At 39.2% G+C, this 21,546-nt stretch overlaps 1 protein-coding gene across 5 annotated transcripts in view; it reads right to left on the minus strand.

The window, feature by feature from the left end:
- The window catches only part of CORO1C (coronin 1C), an 86,827-nt gene that overhangs the window by 24,655 nt on the left and 40,626 nt on the right, over window positions 1–21,546 (minus strand). For 4 of the 5 annotated variants that reach the window (XM_032300572.1, XM_032300591.1, XM_032300581.1 and 1 more), the window contains exon 3: window positions 7,317–7,439. In XM_032300572.1, the coding sequence (XP_032156463.1) occupies window positions 7,317–7,439 (123 nt within the window). Of the gene's footprint in view, window positions 1–7,316; window positions 7,440–15,793; window positions 15,813–21,546 lie in introns of those variants that run through there. The other variant, XM_032300611.1, reaches the window with a different exon arrangement.

The raw sequence follows: 21,546 nt of genomic DNA on the forward strand, positions 1-21,546 counted from the left end.
GAGGGAGGGAAGAGGAAGGGAGGAGGGAGGGAGAGGGAGGGTGGGAGGAGGGAAGGGGAAGGAAGGAAGGAGGGGAGGAGGGAGCGGGAGGGAAGGAAGGAAAGAAGGAAGGAAGGAGGGGAGGGAGGGAGGGAGGGAAAAAAAGAAAAGAAAAAAAAGGTTTAGAGAGAAATCGACAACAACTGAAGAAAAGTAAAGAAGATCAAGCATATGGGTAACAGGAGCCTCTGATGAAGAAAACCAAAGCAAGGGAATAGAAAAAAAAAAAATTAAAAACTGCAATTCAAGAAAAAAAAAAAAACAACTGGAAGCTATATATTGAAAGAGCATACCATGGTATCTAGAGATACCAACTCCAAATGACCAACAATCTTCTAGTAAAATTAACTATATTTGAAGAAAAAAAAAAACCTTATGAACATTTAGGCAAAAAGAGCACATGATTTATAAGGGAAAGGAAATTAGATTATAATCTGACTTTGACTGGAAAACCTATGCCAAAAGAAAATGGAATAATGTGTTTAGATACTCAGGGAAAAACTGTGAGTCAGTAGTTTTATTTAACTTATTTATTTATTTAGAGACAGGATCAGTCTAACTCTGTTACCCAGGCTGTAGTACAGTGGCACGATCATGGCTCACTGCAGCCTTAATCTCCCAGGCCCAAACAGTCCTCCCACCTCAGCTTCCCAAGTAGCTGGGACCACAGGCACTCACCACCACACCCAGCTAATTTTATATTTTTTGTAGAGATAGGATTTCACCATGTTGCCCAGGCTGATCTTGAACTCCTGGGCTCAAACAGTCCACCTGCCTCAGCCTTCCAAAGTGCTGGAATTACAGGTGTGAGGCACTGCCCCTGCCCAAGAATTTTATATTCAGAAAAACTCACTTTTGAGAACAAAGATGGCAGATAAGTTATTATCAGTATACAAGAACTCAGAGAATATTGTTCCTATGACCCCCTTCTTAAGGAATCCACCCAAGAACCTGGTTCAGATGATCCAAATGACTGGTGTGAGATCAACACAAGGGTTGATGGAGTGTAGGAAATGTAGTTACTCACAGAACCAAGACAGGAGAGACTGCTGAATGTAATAGCTGTGTGATCTTGAAAATACAGAATATATCATTTTTAAATGGAGGGAGAATAGACATAGCATGAGTTTAAAAAAAATTTTTTTAGTCTTTTAACTAAAAGTTGTTTAGTTTTTTAACAATTTTCAGTAACCATGGTATGGTGTGGTATTAGCATTTTCACTCTGAGACTACTATACGTATAATGTAATAAGACAAATGAGACAGATCAGGATATTCTCATTCTCCCTCTGTATCCCTGAGACCCTGCATTCTCTGTGTGGAAGAAAGGAGATGGAGATGTAATTAATGTTAAAGACATTAGATAAATACAAGCATACCTCATTTTATTGCACTTCACAGATATTGTGGTGGTGTTTTTTTGTTTGTTTTTAAACAAACTGAAGCGTTGTATCAACCCTGACTAAGGCAAATCTATCTGTACCATTTTTCCAACAGCATGTGTTCACTGTCTCTGTGTCACATTTTGGAAATTCTTGCAGCATTTCAAACTTTTTCATTATTATTATATCTGTTAAAGTGATCAGTGATCTGATGTTACTAGTGCAAGTGTTTTGGGGTACTAGGAACCGCACCCATATAAGGCAGTGAACTTCATCGATAAACACTGTGTTTTCTGACTGCTCCACCAACCTGCTCTCCCTCTCTCTCCCTCTCCTTGGGCCTCCTTATTACCTGAGACATAACAAGACTGAAATTAGTCCAATTAATAACCCTAAATGACCTTTAAGTGTTCAAGTGAAAGGAAGAGTTGTGCATTTCTCACTTTAAATAAAAAAATAGAAATGATTAAGCTTAGTGAGGAAGCCACATCGAAAGCGGAAACAGGCCAAAAGCTAAGCACCTCTTAAGCCAGTTAGCCAAGTTGTGAATACAAAAGAAAAGTTCAGGAAATTAAAAGTGCTACTCCATTGAACACATGAATGATAAAAAAGCAAAAACAGCGTTTGCTTTAGTCCTCTGGATAGAAATACAAACCAGCCACAAGATTCCCTTAAGCCAAAGCCTAATCCAGAGCAAAGTCCTAACTCTCTTCAATTCTATGGAGGCTGACAGAGGTGAGGAAGCTGCAGAAGAAAGTTGGAAACTAGCAGAGGTTGGTTCATGAGGTTAAGGAAAGATGCCATCTCCATAACATGAAAGTACAAGGAAAAGCAGCAAGTGCTGACGGAGAAGCTGCAGCAAGTTATCCAGAAGATCTAGCTAAGAACATTGATGAAGGTGGCTACACTAAACAACAGATTTTCAATGTTGATGAAACAGCCTTCTACTGAAAGAAGATGCCATCTAAAACTTTCATAGCTAAAGAGAAGTCAATGCCTGACTTCAAAGCTTCAAAAGATGAGCTGCCTGTCTTGTTAGAGGCTGACGCAGCTGGTGACTTTAAGTTAATGCCAATGCTCATTTACTGCACCAAAAATCCTAGGAATCCTTAAGAATTATACTAAATCTACTCTGTCTGTGTTCTAGAAATGGAAGAACAAAGCACGAATGACAGCACATCTGTTTACTGCGTGGTTTACTGAATATTTTAAGCCCACCATTGAGACCTACTGATCAGGAAAAAAAAAATATTCCTTACAAAATATTACTGCTCATCAACAATGTACCTTATCACCCAATACCTATGATGAAGATATACAAGATTAATGTTGTTTTCACCTGCTAACATCCATTCTGCAGACCTTGGAAAAAGGAATCATTTTGACTTTCAAGTCTTATTGTTTAAGAAATACATTTTGTAAGGCTACAGCTACTACTGATAGTGACTCCCCGGATGGATCTGGGCAAAGTGAATTAAAAACCTTCTGGAAAGAATTCACCATTTTAGGTGCCATTAAGAAAATTCATGATTCCAGCCAGGTGTGGTGGCTCACACCTGTAATCCCAGCAGTTTGGGAGGCCGAGGCAGGAGGATTGTGAGGTCAAGAGGTCAAGACCATCCTGGCCAACATGGTGAAACCCCATCTCTACTAAAAATACAAAAATTAGCCGGGTGTTTGGCATGCGCCTATAGTCCCAGCTACTCAGGAAGCTGAGGTGAAGAATCGCTTGAACCCAGGAGGCGGAGGTTGCAGAGAGCCGAGACTGCGCCACTGTGCTCCAGCCTGGCGACAGAGCAAGACTCCGTCTCAAAAAAAAAAAAAAGGAAGAAAGAAAATTCATGATTCATGAGAGGAATTCAAAGTCTCAACATTAAGGGAAGTTTGGGAGAAGTTGATTCTAACCTTCATGGATGACTTTGAGGAGTTCAAGACTTTGGTGGAAGAAGTAACATTAGATATGGTGGAAATAGAGAACTAGAGAATAAAAAGTGGAGCCTGAAGATATGAGTGAATGGCTACAATCTCATGGTAAAACTTGAACAGATGAGGAGTTGCTCCTTAGGGATAAGCAAAGAAAATGGTTTCTTGAGATGGAATGTACTCCTGGTAACGATGCTGTGAATACTACTAAAATGACAACGAAACATTTAGACTACTACTTACATAAACTTAGTTGATAAGGCAGCAAAAGGGTTTGAGAGGGCTGACTCCAATTTTGAAAGAAGTTCTACAGTGGGTGAAATGCTATCAAACATCACATGCTACAGAGAAAGATTTCATGAGAGGCTGAGTCAATCAATATGACAAACTTCATTGTTGCTGTTGCCTCATCCAGCCCAACCTTCAGCAACCACCACCCTCATCAGTCAGCAGCCATCAACACTGAGGGGAAACCCTCCACAGCAAAAAGATTACACTCTCTTTGGTAATACAGTATTTTTAAATTAACATATATATTAGACATAATGCTACTGCATACTTAATAGGTATCATTTTCCATTAAAAGAAACCAGGACTTCTGAAAGAAATGGCTTGGGGAGAGATGTCCAAGGTGAGCCTGAAACACCTCAACATGTCACACAGCAAGGAATCTATCAATCAAAGACTATAAGGTCATTTCAAAAGGACTCAGAAATCTTGAAGAGGTTCCCATTGGAAAAGACATGACAATCTGCTTTGAGATAAGAATTGTAATGGATTGAACACAGCATATATGTTCAAATCCATAATTTCAAAAGGAAAGGAAAGGAGAAAAAAAACCCTAATTTCTTCACCTTCTAAGGATGACAGAGAGCCAATTCATTATCTCGAGAACTGGGTAAATAAAAGGAAATAATCAAGCATTTATCCTGCTTTCCTAAATGAACTATACTATTTGGTAACTAAATAGTAAGCAAGTGAGCATATTATCTTATAAAATTTTACCAGCTAAAAATTGAAAACAAAATGACAGAATTTATTGTCACCATACTGCAACCCCTAGTAAATGACTAGATGTAGGCACTGAATGCACAAATTGAAAAAGAATGAAACCCAGACATCTTGACATCATGTGCTTCCTAGCGTATAGTCTTGCCAAAAAGACAGAACCTGAATTGGACCACACTTCAGTATCCAGTTGACAATTTGCAGGAAATTCAGAGAACAGAGGAGCAAGTTGAACTGCAACATGAGGGTACAATCAGCAAAATCCAGATGGTTGAAAAGCACAAGTCAGGTCAGGCATAGTGGCTCATGCCTATAATTCCAGCACTTTGGGAGGCCAAGGCAGGCAGATCACGACGTCAGGAGTTCGAGACCAGCTTGGCCAACATGGTGAAACCCCGTCTCTACTAAAAATACAAAAAATTAGCTGGGCATGGTGGCAAGTGCCTGAAATCCCAGTTACTCAGGAGACTGAGGCAGGAGAATTGCTTGAACCCAGGAGGCAGAGGATGCAGTGAGCTAAGACATGCCACTGAACTCCAGCCTAGGCAACAGAGTAAGACTGTCTCAAAAAGAAAAAAAAAAAAAAAAGAAAGAAAAGAAAAAAAAAAAAAGAAAGAAAAGCACGGGTCAAAGGTCAGGGCTTTTGAATAGATACATTGTAAGGAAAAGAAAATGATGGAGGAGGAATCTACAGATTAAGATTTAAGACTATATATAAAGTTTTTAAACTGGCAAGACTAATCTACAGAGTCTATGGTGTACACTTGAGTGATTACCACCACAAAGAAAGGCAAAGAGAGGAGTATTACAAAAGTCAGGAGAGTGGTTACTTTGAGAGGGAGAAGGGGTGTTGTGACATGGAGAAGTCTGAAGAGGTTGGGAAAGTTCTGCTTTTTGACATAGAAGGTGGTTACATGGTGTTCACTATGTCATAAATCACTTAACTCCCTGAATTCACTTTTCACTTAACTATTTGGTATGTTTTTCTGTTTTATAATACAAACTTTTTTTTTTTTTTTTTTTTTAAGGATAATGTGACCAATAATGCTAGAGATGGGGAGGGCCAGAGATAAATCAAAAATGCTTCTTCAAAAGAGATTCAGACTCTGCATTTAAGATTCTGGCATCAGAGTCAGCCACGGTGGCTCGTGCCTGTAATCCCAGTACTTTGGGAGGCTGAGACAGGCGGGTCACTTGAGGTCAGAAGTTTGAGACCAGCCTAGCCAACATGGTGAAACTCTGTCTCTACTAAAAAGACAAAAATTAGCTGGGCATGGTGGCACAGGCCTGTAATCCCAGCCACTCGGGAGGCTGAGGCAGGAGAATTGCTTGAACCTGGGAGGTGGAGGTTGCAGTGAGCTGAGATCACACCATTGCACTTTTGCCTGGGCGACAAAGCGAGACTCCATCTCAAAAATATATATATATTCTGGTATCAGGTCTAAATAATATTCCTTTCTCTTAGCAAAATGTGTTTGTAGCCATTAAAATGATCAATTTAATAAGGCACCTTAAACAGAACAATTCCCTTTCACAGCAGCGTATTTTCTTAATATGCTTTAGCTGCCAAAATTATAAGATCACAGGAGGAGACATTCCCAGCCAAAGCCCATGAGGAAAAGTGGATAAATGTTTAAATGACACGGCTCAGGAATTAATTTGTGTTTATATAAAATCATTTTAATTAATAAAGCCTTCCAAACAATGTTTCAGTGCACAGCCAATAGAGAGGAAAATAAAAGTAGTGTGGTTCTCCAAGCCATCCACCTGACATATGCGAGACTGCTTACAAATTAATTAGAGAACATCTTCCCTTATTTCAGGGGCAGCAGTACTTCCATTTGTGCTTATGCCTAACATTTTCAACCTATTTTGGGCTAGCATTAAAAACTGATCCAAACCAATAATCACATTTGAAAGTTAAAAATCATAACCAAGAACAAGAAATCATATTAAAAAGTACTCCAAAGCTTTGTTTCACACATAACCTACTTATGGAAACTAAAGAAGGGAATGTAAAGTACTTAATTCACCTTTCACATTTTGTTTGTATATCTTTATGAAAAGGACTTTCTTAACCAGGATCCATTGAACAGAACATTCTTTCTGCCATTAACTTGGAAACAAGCAATTGCAAAGAAAAGGACTTTCTTAACCAGGGTCCATTGGACAGAACACACTTTTTGCCATTAGCCTGGAAACAAGTAATTGCAAAAACTGTCTCCTACCACCTTCAACACATCCCACTTTATTTGCATAACTTTAGCATCTTACATCACTATCTTATACAGTCTTTGCCAGCAGTTTTTTCTCTCCTTTTGGGGTGGCAGGAAATTCATGTAGTAAAATGGCATTACAGAATTACTAAAAAGTCATTTTACTTTCCCTAAAATCTTCTGACAGAGAAAATGTCAGCTGTCAATAAGCACGTACACAAACACACTCACAGAAAAGACTGTAATTGACTTTGGGAGGCCGAGGCAGGAGGATCACTAAGAAAATGTAAGGAGTTCTACCAGCCTGGCCGACGCGGTGAAATCTTGTCTCTATTAAAAATACAAAAATTAGCTGGGTGTGGTGGCACACACCTATAATCCCAGTTACTCAGGAGGCTGAGGCAGGAGAATTACTCGAACCCGGGAGACAGAGGTTGCAGTGAGCCGAGACCATGCCACTGCACTCCAGCCTAGGTGATAGAGCAAGATTCCACCTCAAAAAAAAAAAAAGTAAAGACATTGCAGTACAACCTTTTGATTTAAGGGCTTGTTGAAAGGATTATCTGCAGTTAAATGTAGTAAATTCTTGTAAAATCCCACACACAGTCAAAACTGCTATAACTTTCTGTTTTTCAAGCCTCTCTCTATATATACACACACACATACACCCACATACCCATACATATGCTTTTGAAAGGAGTAGGTGAGTCTCACAGGCCTGTGTGCATGCAACACCCTGGGAGCTTACCATGACCGTGCAGTCCTCTGAACCGCTGGCAATGACTTGATCGTTATGTGGGCACCAGTCTATGTCCAGCACTGGTCCTGTGTGGCCACATACTGTAGGGTAGGATTTGTCAATTCGACCAGTCTGAAAGAAGAGAGAAACAAACCTATTATGTAACATCAACACCATAGAGGTTATACATTTTCTTAGGCCCATTTCTCCTTTATTACCTTTACCCAAAACTCTCAATTGTCTACATATGATGACATTATATAGTCAACATCAACTTTCACTTCTAGAAAAAGCCACCACCAAGGCCATGCCATCAAATTACAAGAATCTAAATCCTTAGAACCACAAAGATTTAATCAACTGTACTAGTAGACAGCGAACGAGAATACAAAAGTCTCAATTCTACAACAGCCAAGTTGTAAATTAAAAGGATGTTCTATGGCTTAAAAAAAAACTCTAAACTTTGGTATTATTCAAAATGTGAAATATAACTTTTAATACAACGAGACAATATCCTCAAATATATAAATTACCAGTTCTGGAAATGAATGGCATGATTAAAATTTAAAAACTTAAAGTAAAAAAAGAAAACCTTTAGCATAGGGTCTAAAGGGCATTCTACACTTTAATGTCTCAGTCTCTCTGCTATCTTCAATCAACAGAAATGCCAGCTAGCCAGTCTAGTTAACACCAACTTAGACTTCACCCATTAGCCAGTTCCACATCTGATTAAGAATAAAATGTTTAATGTTGGTCTTAAATAGCTACCACAATTTGCTCATGTCACACATTTGAATCTAGCAAGCCAACCAGGGTTATCAGACCAATTTTGTGTCAACTAAGACAACTGCTGGTGTTAACAATGGGTACATGAAAATGGTTTCCTTTTTAAAACAGCTTAATGCCGGTCCACACTGAAGCTGTGTATGCTCTAAGAGCAGGTACACAGAAAGGAATCGCTGCAACATATGGCTGAATCTATTTTTTGTTGTTTTTGCTTTGATATGGCAAATCATCCCAACACTGGGGCAGGCTTCTTGGCAATTTTTCAAGATCAGAAAATTCTACGATTTCTCCAATTTGACTTGACTGTGGGAATTTCCAGAGAAGCAGAACGCTAACATGTAAAGACCACAGGCTCTAAAATCAGACAGGAAGGGGTTCAAATCCAGGGTCTACTGATTAAACAACAGGTGACTTTAGACAAGTCATGTAATCTCTCTAGGCTTCAGCTTGTTTGTCATCTGTAAAATAGTCAACAATGATACTTAACTCCCACGATTACTGTAACGATTAAATGAGAGAACACTTTTAGATAAATCACAATTCAGTATCATAATTATCTGTGTCAAGTATGTAAAAAATTTAACTACAGTACCTGGAATAAAATATTCAATAAAAGTTGTCACATTATTAGTTCTTCTAGCACAATAATTTACTCCATCATTAAGAATTAACAAATACGTGTTGTGAACTTTTATAGACCAGACATTGTGCTGAGTACTGGAGATACAGACGTGAACAAGGCAGTCTGTCCTAGCTAAGCATGGAGTCCAATGAGAGGGAAAAGACATTTAAACAACCAATTATGGTACCACATAAAAACACAGAAGGAGGACATTTAAGCAGGCTTGTGGGGTCAGTCTCTGGAGAGGTTTTCTGCTGGGAAAGGTAAGTTCTAAGTTGATACCTGAAGATAGCCCTGTTTACAGACCTAAGGCCTAGGTTTCTTCATGTTCCTCCATTTTCCCTTGTAAAACTAATTAAACCTAGTTTGGATCTCCCAAAATGCATCATCAGAAAAAGACTTCAAAAAAGGAAATCCAATGAACACCCTATCGTAGAGAATCTGGGTGTCATAGGAAGGAGCCACACAGTTCATTTGCAGACAGCAAAGCACAAATGAGAATGAGACTGCCCAAAGTGTAGTCATGGCTCTGCCATCTTCTAGCTGTGAAGTCCTGGCCACATTACTCCATCCCTCAACCTCAGTTCCTCATTTGTAAATCTAGAATATTTAATAGTTTATTTTTTAAGAGCTGATGTGAGGACTAAATGAGACAATCAAGGTCAAGAACTTGGTACTGTCCCAGCACTTAAAGTACGTGATAAACATTACCCAAAATTTAGCAAATGCTGGTATCCACTCTACCACACTTCTGATGGTGTCTCTCCTTAAAGAAGGAAAAGCTACTAAATCTAAGCCAGGTGGTTTTGCTTAATTATCTTATTGCATCCTCATAAAAACCATGCAGGTGAGATGAAGATTTCACTTGCACTGTTTGAGCTACTACCCCAGGTAATATTATTGCTCAAGCTGATGGTACTGGGATCACAGGTGTTCATCCTATTTTACACAATTATTTAATAATTATGTTATACAATTATTAAACTATAGATATACTCTTTTGAATGTGTGTTCTCTTTCTCCCTCTTTCTCATTCCTTCCTTGTCTTTCTCTCTCTTGTTCTTGTCTCATGTTGCCTAGGCTGGAATGCAGTGGCCATTCACAGGCAAGCTTGAACTCACTGCAGCCTTGAACTCCTGGCCTCAAGTGATCCTCCTTAGGTGTGTGCCACCATGCACGGCTTGAATGCAGGATATTTCATAATTTAAAACATCCTAAGGCTGGAAGGCCAGAATGAAGAAGTTTGACATACATTTAAATAGACATACCAAAAGGAGAGAATTAAAAGAATGGAACAGAGGCAAAAATTAAAAAGATAATGGCTGAGAATTTTTCAGGTTCAATTAAATGCATAAATCTTTAGATTTAAGAGGCACAAATCCCACCTCAGGCAATATAAGTGAGAACAAATTCTTATCTATTCATATCCTAGTGCGACTTAGAACACCTAAAACAAAGAGAAGATTCCAGAAGCAACACCAGGGAAAGGACAAATTACCTACTGAGAGTAATTAGACTGACGGTGAGCAGACTTCTCAGAAGCAATTAGAGAAACAAAGAAATGAAAAATATCTTGGAAATGCTAAGAAAAACAACCACCCTTGTATTCCATACCCAGAAAAACTATCATTCAAGAATGATGACAAGAAAAAGCAAACAAAAGACACTGTAGACAAAAAGAGACGGAATTTACCATGGGTAAACCCTTGTTCAAAAGAATAAATTCTTAGACTTATTTCAAAGAATTGTTATATTAATTTCAAAGAATTAAGTTCAAGAATGCAGTTCAGGAAAAGAAAGTAAGCTAGAAAAATGGACTGGTATAGCAAAACAACAGTGAGCAAATAAATAAATAAAGCAAACACAAACAGGTACTAAAACAGTCGTAATCATACCTACTTGGCAAACAGATTTTTAAAAGACAGAAATAAAATATTAAACAATAATACCATTTAAGGTAAAAGGCATATGATCAGACTTAAAAATTGACTAGTTTTAGACTTTAAGTAAAAATGTCCAAATTAAGAGTAAATACTAAAAAGAAAGAGAGAGAATGTATAATTTCTGGGAGTGGGTAGGGGTAGGAGGGTACTAGAATAGCTAGAATTTAAAAAGTGGCTCAATCCAATAGAAAGAGGAAATGAAAATAAGGACCAAAGAAAGTATGAATGCAATTCATGAAAAGCGGAGATAAACTTTTTAAGAAAAAAGAAGCATGAAAACTAGAAAGCACAAAGACAGTGGAAATAAAAACCAACTACAAATCACGATTTGTAGTAAATGCAAGATTAAGTTCACTAACTAAAAGACAAGGCCTCCCAGATTAGATTAAATCCAGTTACAAAACATGTTTTTAAAAAATAATGGCACCAAAAGGCAACTAAAGGAGGGGGGCATATTAAAAAGTATACCTGGACCAGGCACAGTGGCTCATGCCTGTAATCCCAGCACTTTGGGAGGCTGAGGCAGGTGGATCATGAGGTCAAGAGATCAAGACCATCCTGGCCAACATGGTGAAACCCTGTCTCTACTAAAAATGCAAAAATTAGCTGGGCTTGGTGGTGTGCACCTGTAGTCCCAGCTACTTAGGAGGTTGAGGCAGGAGAATCGCTTGAACCCAGGAGGTGGATGTTGCAGTGAACCGAACACTCCATTCCAGCCTGGCAACAGAGTGAGACTTCGCAAAAAAAAAAAAAAAAAGTATGCCTTGTAGATAATACCAGAACTAACAAACTTTAAGGTAAAATGTGCTATTAGAGATTAATGTCACTACCTGACATCTAAAGAAACAATTCACTGGAAAGTTACATTGTCACTATAAACTTTAATTCAACTAACCATACAATTTCAAAATAATTAAGCAAAAGTTGAGAGAACTCGAAGAAGAAAACGACAAGGCCATAATCTTAAGACATTTCAACAAAGATTTAAGAGATGAAGCAGACAAAATTAATATGAATATGAAAGATGTTGCCAAAATTAACAAGTTTGGTCTAATAAATATATATAACCTTGTACCTAACATTTAAAAATACACTTTTTTCAAACACACATTAAACATTAATTATTTTTTTTTAATTATCAGTTCGGAGATCACAAAGCAAATCTCAAAAAATACCAAGTAGTCAACAGCAGGTAAAGCATGTTGAGTATAATGCAACACAATTAAAAATTAATAGAAAATAAACCAAAAATCTCCAATACATTTGAAAATATTTTCATTTACTAAATAATTCAGTTTTTTAAAAAATCATAATGGATAATAGAAAAGTTAAAACTGAGCAATACATGACATATCCAAATGTGCAAGATATAACTAAAACAGATCTTAGTGAAAAATGTACAGTCTTAAATGCATGTTAGAAAAGATCAAAAACTAATGCATTGAGTTGTTACCTTGAGAAGTTAGCAAATGAACAGAGTACATCCAAAAAATGTAAAATTATTAGAAAAGAAATCAGTGGAAAAGAAATAACAAAATTAACTAAGCTGGATAGATCAGGAAAAGAGAGAAGGCACAAATTAATATCAATAATTTTAAAAGGGACATAACTTATAAAAAAAGTAGAAATTTACAGAGTATAAAAATACTAGGAATAACATTTGACATATAAATTTTAAATTTTAAAGCTCTAGACAAAATATACAATCTCACAGAAATAAAAGTAACATCAAAGCATATTCAAGAATAAACAAATATAAGTTAGATCCATACCATAAAAGATCAGTAGTATAACTTTATCCATCACCATCCCCCAATAAATCAATCAATCACCAAACACCAGAAAACACCAGGCCCAGATGGTTTTACAGGTAAGTGGCACTAAGTATTCAAGGAAGAGATCATTTCAAACAAAACTTTCCAGAGAACAGAAAAAGAAAAGTGCTACTGAATGTATTATATAAGGAATGTTAATACCTTGAAACAGAGTATACGGGAGAAAAATTGAAGCCTATGTGACTTATAAAAACTGATGCCAAGTTCCTCACAAACAACAGCAACAAAAGCAAACCAAATTCAGCAGTGTGAGTTGTTCTTAAAAACATAGGTGAACAGAAAAGTTACAAAGTGCAAGAAGAGGTATGCAACATAAATACCCAACAAAATCAACAACCAAACAGAATAATGGGGCAAATTAGATGAGCAGAGAATTCACAGGGAAGAAAACCTGAAAAGGCAGTGGGTGTGTGAAAAGATACTCCAGTCTCACTGATAATTAGAGAACTTGCAAATTAAAACAACGAGGTGACATTTTATACCTTTCAAAACTGGCAAAAATTTAAAAGTCTGTATACAAGTGCTGGCAAGGATGTCAGGAAAGAGGAACTCATAAACTGCTTACATAATACCTTGTTACAATTCCTTTCTTTTTTTTCTTTCTTTCCTTTTTCTTTTTTTTTTTTTAAGATGGGGTTTCACCATGATGGCCAGGCTGGTCTTGAACTCCTGACCTCAGGTGATCCACCCACTTCAGCCTCCCAAAGTGCTAGTATTACAGGTGTGCGCCACCGCGCCCGGCTGTTATAATTCCTTTCAAGAACAATTTAGTAACAGGTAGAGCCCAGCAATGCCACTTCTAGGTGGTCCGGGTGAGAGAGATGCTCCCACATTTTGTACAAGAGGAATATTTATTGCCACATTGTTGGCAATAGTGGCAGAAGCAATTTCATTGTCCTGCCGGGCGCGGTGGCTCACGCCTGTAATCCCAGCACTTTGGGAGGCCGAGGCGGGTGGATCACGAGGTCAAGAGATCGAGACCATCCTGGTCAACATGGTGAAACCCCGTCTCTACTAAAACTACAAAAAATTAGCTGGGCATGGTGGTGCGTGCCTGTAATCCCAGCTACTCAGGAGGCTGAGGCAGGAGAATTGCCTGAACCCAGGAGGCGGAGGTTGCGGTGAGCCGAGATCGCGCCATTGCACTCCAGCCTGGGTAACAAGAGCGAAACTCCGTCTCAAAAAAAAAAAACAATTTCATTGTCCTTTAGTATGGGAAGAAATAGTTATATAAAAGTTTAAGACACAAGAAATAAAAGTACATGTTACAGATAAATATATATGTGATAAAAATATGGTAAATATTTGAGGAAAAGATTACCTCTGGGGAAGTAGAAAATACGTGGGAATGGTATTTTACCTCTATCTGTTATGCTTTATTACTTTCTTCAAAAAGGGGCGATATGAAACAAATATGGCAAAATATTAACATCTGTTTAATCTTGTGAGTTAGTATATGCCTGTCCTATTATTTTATTTGTTTGATATATTTTTTTCTTTTCGAGATGGAGTCTTGCTCTGTCACCCAGGCTAAAGTGCAGTGGCTCAATCTCGGCTCGCTGCAACCTTCATCTCCCATTCAAGCAATTCTCCTGCCTCAGCCTCTCAAGTAACTGGGATTCAGGAACCTGCTACTGCACCTGGCTAATTTTTGTATTTTTAGTAGAGACGGGGTTTCACCGTCTTGGCCAGGCTGGTCTCGAAATCCTGACCTCGTGATCCACCTGCCTCAGCCTCCCATAATGCTGGGATTACAGGCGTAAGCCACCATGCCTGTTCTGTTTAATACATTTCTTATTTTGAAAAAAAGAATTAAAAATATAATAAAGTTGAGAAATACACCAATGCATTGTTATTGACTTTGCATTTAATTTTTTTTTTTTTTTTACTCCCAAGGAAAAAAGCTTTTCTACCTGAATTGTTTTGTTTTATGTCAGGGTCTTTGCATTCCTAGGCTCTGCTCAGGAAACCACATGTTGCATTATTGATGGCCAAGTATAGTACTGAGCTCTAAACTTCCAAGAACACCAAATGATTTTTTTCAATCTGGGCTAAGAAGAGCTCTTGTTCAAATACAAAGCAATTTTGAGGGGAATCTGGAAGTACTAGTACTAGTTGTTCTTCATTACATACTAAGAAGTTTCTTATTGAATGACTTCTTTTTTGAAGTTAAAATTAAATAACCCTGGCTAAAAGTCAATAGCTATTCACCAGTATTCTTCAGTTAAGATATTTGAGAATAATAATAAGCATTACTGCCTTTCCAGCTCGGCCCCAGTAAATATGCAGCCTGAAAGTACTAGAGCTCAACATTTTCTCTTGAACCTGAATGCCACTAAAATAGCAACGGCCACCTATTTCCATCCTTTCTATCAAAACAAAAAATAATGGCCAGCACTTTTTAATTACTTAAATTACATCCTAGGACCTGTCTGAAAACCTTGATAACTTTGTTCTCATGAAAACCTTTATGATGTGAGAACTTTATTACCCTATTTTCTAAATAAAGAAACTGGGGCACAGAGAAAGTCAAGAAGCAAAGATCTAAAATATCACTGACCAACCATACTAGATTTGGATGGGGAAAAAAAATTTCCACTATGCCATGAGTTATAAAAAAAAGCACACAAGTAATGTTAAAAATTATTGGCAACTGGCCACCAGAAACACAGAGTTAATAAAAAATGATATTCTACAAGCAGCTGCTTCCTCTGGTTGTGATGTCATCATAAATCATTAAAATAAATAAAATAGGGAAAGTAGTATTCTACTGTAGCACAAGAGAAAAGCAATTGACTAAATATCTGACAGTGATAAAAGAACAAAAATGAGAAGAGCGTATCAGGTTATATGGCATTTTAAAGGTACACTGATTATATGGCATGCTGGATGTTCACAAACACACAGTCAAGTGTCAGCTATCCTGCTTTCAAGGGCTTATACCTCCAAATATCATCTTACTCATAATTAAATCAAAACAAAAGCACAACATATTTCACCAAATCAGCATACATTATTAAAAATGCAAAGTTGGGCACTTACAAACTGCTGAGAGCTCCAGTTCATGGAGACTGAAGGAAACCATATTAATAATGGCCTTAAATGGTAAGATGAGGAAACATCATTCTGAAAGACATTTTGCACTAGGATCTAATGAGAACACAATTCTCATTCATCCACACGACACATACTCATTTATCATGTAGTGGATAAACCAAAGAATCCACGTATAATTAGCTAGATTGTGAGGGGCCATTCAGAAAGACATCCACCACATGTCATGGTGACAGCACAGCTTACCTGCACCTCTAAGCAGCAAATTTAAATGAATGCAGAGGCTGAAAGGAAGATGCACAAGAATTAAAGCCAGCTTTTAGATATCTTTTTAAACAAAAAAAAAATGACTTATTTAAGAACCTCCCACCAATCTTCCAAGGCTTAGAGATAGAAAAACTTCACTTTAGTAACAGATCAGTCCACTATTTCACTAGGGATAAATCACCTCTGTTGCTTCCTCTAGAATATTACTACTTTTTCTAGCATGGAATTGAGGTAGTTTAACTAAAAATGTAATAGCCATTTAGACTCCTTTCTTTAAATAAATTTTGATTCACTAGTCCCAATCACACCATAGGATAGCTTTCATTATACCTCTCTAGTTAGAACTCCAAATGATTGGGATTACTAGCATGTCAACCCAACAAGTGGCAAAAATGGCCAGCACCAAGTTTCCCAAAGGCTCTGGCCTATAGCCAGTTTATAAACTCATGGGACATGGGTGAAATAGGTCAAGACACTGGCTTACAGACATTATTAACTGAAAGATCCAGTAGCCTGACCAGAGCCAAGCAACATGAGCCGAAGGGAAAATTCAGCTTCCAAAGCATGTATATAGCTGGCACAAGGGAGAGGTGTAATGGCACAATTTCCACGTGGCTGGCCAGGGCTGAGGGTGATGGCTTTGAGCATGTTCCAGCTAGCAACCTTCACTGTGGCGGAAAACATCCCCAATACAAGCACTATCATTTGTTTTGGGGAAGACCCGTAAAAATCTTGAAGTAGCCAAAACACAGCAGAGTTCCTGGAGACTGATGCTTGAACTAAATCCACAAAGTTAGGCAACATTTCCTCCAATGGGCATTTTAGAGGGAGAAGAGGAATGAAAATCAAAATGTAATCATCAGTAAAAATATAACTTTATCAAATTGCTCTCAAAAGTAAAGTTCATAACTTAAATAACTCTGCAAAATAATTCCTCTTCAGACACACTAAATTTAACATACCGCTTAAGAAATACCAGCCTGGGCAACATCGTGAAACACTGTCCCTACAAAGAAATATAAAAATTAGCCAGGTGTGGTGGCGTACATCTGTAGTCCCAGCTACTCAGGAGGCTGAGGTGGGAAGATCACCTAAGCCCAGGAGGTCAAGGCTGCAGTGAGCTATGATCATGCCACTGTACTCCAGCCTGGGTGATAGAGTGAGACCCTGTTTCAAAAACATAGTAATACAGCCAGGCCCAGTGGCTCACGCCTATAATCTCAGCACTTTGGGAGGCTGAGGCAGGTGGATAACTTGAGGTCAGGAGTTCAAGACCAGCCTGGTCAACATGGTGAAACTCCATCTCTACCAAAATTATAAAAATTAGCTGTGCGTTGTGGTGGGTGCCTATAATCTCAGCTACTCAGGAGGCTAAGGAACAAGAATCACTTGAACCTGGGAGGCAAAGGTTGCAGTGAGCCAAGATCATGCCACTATACACCAGCCTGGGTGACAGAGTGAGACTCTGTCTCAATAATAATAATAATATTTAATTTAAATAGGAAGAAATGATATTTCTTAGTTATAAGAGCATTTCCTATCATATCAGTCTTACTGGAAAATCACACAACACCATCTACTTTTTAACAGTGTATCTTTCTTTTTTTTTTTTTTTTTTTTTTTTTTTGAGACAAAGTCCTTTCTCTGTCGGTCAGGCTGGAGTGCAGTGGTGCAATCTCAGCTCACTGCAACTTCCACCTCCCAGGTTCAAGTGACTCTCCTGCCTCAGCCTCCTGAGCAGCTGGGATTACAGGTGCACACCACCACACCTGGCTAATTTTTGTATTTTTAGTAGAGACGCGGTTTCACCATCTCTACTAAACAATTTCTTTTATTGTACTCAGTACTGCCCTCAATATGCAGGATGAATGTACTTCTTAAATGTGGACTTTTAGAAGGCGGTGTGGGATCGATAAATAAGATATACCAGGTTGGACGCGGTGGCTCATGATTGTAATCCCAGCACTTTGGGAGGCCAAAGTGGGTGGATTACCAGAGGTCAGGAGTTCGAGACCAGCCTGGCCAATGTGGTAAAACTTCATCTCTACTAGAAATACAAAATTAGCTGGCATGGTGGCGGACATCTATAATCCCAGCTACTTGGGAAGCTGAGGTGGGAGAATCGCTTGAACCCGGGAGGCGGAGGTTGCAGTGAGCCAAGATTGCACCACTGCACTTCAGCCTGGGTGATAAAGCGAGACTATGTCTCTTAAAAAAAAAAAAAAAAAAAAAAAAGACGATCAATCTGATAATCACTGGTTCCTGAAAGAATGGAAATGTAACATTTTGTTAAAGTCACACAACACTTTACCCAGCAGGTTTGCTCTCTCTCAAAACTAATGTATGTTTTCACAAAGTAATAAATTCCCATGGTGATAAAAAATGACATACATTCATTTCAGTGATAAATCAAATCAAATATTCCCCTTTAAGAAGCTCAAGTTATCCCACATACAATTTCTTCCAAGCTTACATTCTAGAGTTCATCGTATAAACCCAAACCTTCCTAGGGTGCTGGATTCAGACTGCTTTCTACGCTGCTTTCTCCCTTATCTAATCCAACTCAGGCAGCTGTCTCACTTCCAGTACTTTTCCAACTCCTGATCTACAGTCCTCTATGCCTATTATCCAGACTGGTTACACCACCAGCAGATGTAAGGGCCTAAAGAGCCCCCACCCCATCCTGGGGAAGGCAAGCAGAGATACTTTATATCATCTGACTCAAGGAACAGTTAAAGATTTCCACATTGTTCAAACCCCTACCTTATATTCACCTAAGTTTTCATTTTAGGAAAAAATGAGTGTCAAAATCACTTTATGTGCCCAAATTTCAATCATAACTTATTTTTGGCCCTGGGGTGATATATACTGAGAATTCCTCAACTTAGCAAGGAGAATGTTAAGTCAAACATGTGCTCAGAAGTAGAAAATTTTTCAGCCCAAGCATAAGGGCTCTATTCACACTGTGCAGAGTTCAAAGGAGTCAAAAGGATATCTATTGAAGTGGGTTTTCCATTTTTTCCAACTTCCTTTTTCTTATGACAGTATTATTAATGTGGATACATGTTTTGTTGGAATTTCTTAAGCCCCTGCTGTTCCACGGGGAGGAGCTAGAGTGATTCTGGTCATGGGACAAGGGGACAGCGACACGGAAATAAAATAGACACTCAGCAGCAGACCAAAAAGATGGGTGCACACAATATATGACTTATGCACAGGCTGGTCCCTAAGAGTGACAGCTCATGGCCCAGGAACAAAACATTCTGAGGTGGTTTTACTTTAAGGGAACCAGAAACACCAACCTTGAGGTAAAAGGAGGTGCTCTGGAATAAACCGTACAGATTGAGTTACCCTGTAAGGTAAGGTAAGCTAAGCTAGAAACGAAAGCTGCTGGGGAGAGGGAATATGGGTCTATAGAGACTTCACCTGCCTGTGAGTAAAAAACAGCAGTCTTTTTGGACAGAAGTGAAAATGCCAAGTAAATTATTTTAGCATCATAGATCCTCACTAAAAATTGGGTTTAATACTGATTAGACCATATTTTAAAATCCATTAAGAACTTGAGGGAAATTATTACAAAACTACAAAGATTTTATTATCAGAAAGCAAAAACATGGAAAAGTTAACATTTCCCTACTCAACCTTGCCCAGCATGTGATAGCAACCAGAGTAGCTGTATTTCCTAACTTCCTGACTGCAAGAATTTCTAAAGCCAACACTTAATACTTTCTGCTCATTATTACAGACAAGTAATTCCATATGATGCTTCTGGGCTGAGAACAAATAAAAACTTGGAACCCAGAATCTACTTAAAATAAAACTGAGCTGGAAAGCAAACGCTGAAAAGCAAAAGAACTATAGTTGAAAATGGAATATAGGAAATCAAAGTATTCAATATCAAATCAGAAACGAGAGAAACTGGTTGTCTAAGCCCTCACAGCAAGCAAATGATACTGGAGATGTATCTACTGAAACCCTCTGTGACCACCAAAGAGCTCCAGGGCTAGCCCTTCCCATTGCAGCTCTGCACTGTTTAATCCACAGGCCTCAGACTAAAAATCCACCCTCCTTGAAGTGGAGATGAAAAATAGAAAAATATTACACCTTTTTTCTTGGTGGTGGGTGGGAGTTAATGCCTTGGGTTCCATGGCTCAGGCAGTTCACATCTTTTAGCAGATGTAAACAAGCAAGAGGACTGTAGTATAGACTCAATTCAGTAGCCTGTAGCATGGCTGCAAGCTCGGTCATAAATGAAACCCAAGTCACTGTTCCACCAAGAAAGCAGACATGTGTTCTATCACACACCCTCTCAGCTCAGTCTTCCCTGGACTCAACTCAGGTCCCACCCCTAACTGGCAAAGATATTCAACTTGGCAGGAACAGATGATTTGCTACATGTGGTTATAAGGTGGCTTCTGGGCAAAATCGTGACTGCAGAAATGTGCTCATGACATCTTGAGTTTATTTCAGAGTAATCTGTATTCAGATATCTTTCTTTACCTGAGATACAGCAGCTTTACCACACTGGAGTTACCATGTTTACACACTGAGGGCTTTTGCTGGCAGCACTTGCCTGCCTGCTTAGGACAGACCCGTGCTCTCCACAAACCCAGGAAAGAGTTAAACGTTCTTTGCACTTGACTCAGTGGCTTCTCTTCACCACACACTCCCAGATCCCACCATTCTCTGAGCCACCCGTGCAGCCAATCAAAGGAAAGGAAGGAAATTATCCTGGCCGGCTGACAGCCACAGCGCTCTGATGGCCATATATGGTAAAAACCACTGTCAGAGCCCTGTCAGGCCTGCGGGCCGGCTGCTGTGGACATATCAGTGAACTGCAGCAGCAGGAGAAGCTGGCCAAGGAAATGCACAAAGGCTGCCTGCTCATCTCCAGGGGAGGGGGTGGGGTGGAAACCATCATCTGCAAGGGCACACACTCACAGTGAGTCACAGCCACTCACTGTCATCAAAAATAGCCCCAGGGTACATTGGGAAGTTCCTTCTGCCAAGACTTTGTGCTCCATTGTTAATTAGGGGTGAGCAGGGTGCCCACCCCACCCCTCCCGGCAAGATTGTGGAAAACACAGTCACTAGGAGAAAATGAAAAGGCCCTTCTGTGGCACTTCATGTGGTAATGAGGCCGGGCCGCGGCGCTCGTGTGGCTGGCAGCTCGTGACATAATTTGGAAGTCATTGTTCTGCACCTGGTGCCCTCCCCCTGCATCCTCCACCCCTCCCAGTCCTGTCCCCCAGCTTTTCATGGCCCATACACTTGACAGTTTAAGGTACTCCAGGCATCACACAGAATCTATTCCAAGAGGCAGTGAATGGGCATCCTGTGACATGTCAGGACACTGGCTGGCTCTGAACAAAATCCTCTGCCCATAACGCCAAAGCTACCAAGTGCCAGACATCCACATCTGTACAAAGGGCTACCGGCATTGCCACTGTTGTCTAAAACAGAGTACCGCAATGTGTAGAAATGGAAATTGCCTGTCAGCAATGCACAGTAAGGCGGACATGCAGCCAATGCAAATCCAGCAGGTGCTGGCAGAGACTGCAGATCACACAGAAAAACACCGTCAGGAAACTGCCATTCCCTCTCAAGTAGCCCATGAGAGAAGGCACTTATCAGCATGGCGCCTGGCACTTAAAGGAAGCCTGCAACAAATGTGAACTACTGCGATTTCATCACTGTCATGTATAGACCATGTACTTTCACAAGGCATGGTA

The sequence above is a fragment of the Sapajus apella genome, unplaced genomic scaffold, assembly GCF_009761245.1.
Source record: "Sapajus apella isolate SASKATOON/1434 unplaced genomic scaffold, GSC_monkey_1.0 scaffold2, whole genome shotgun sequence".
NCBI lineage: Eukaryota > Metazoa > Chordata > Mammalia > Primates > Cebidae > Sapajus > Sapajus apella.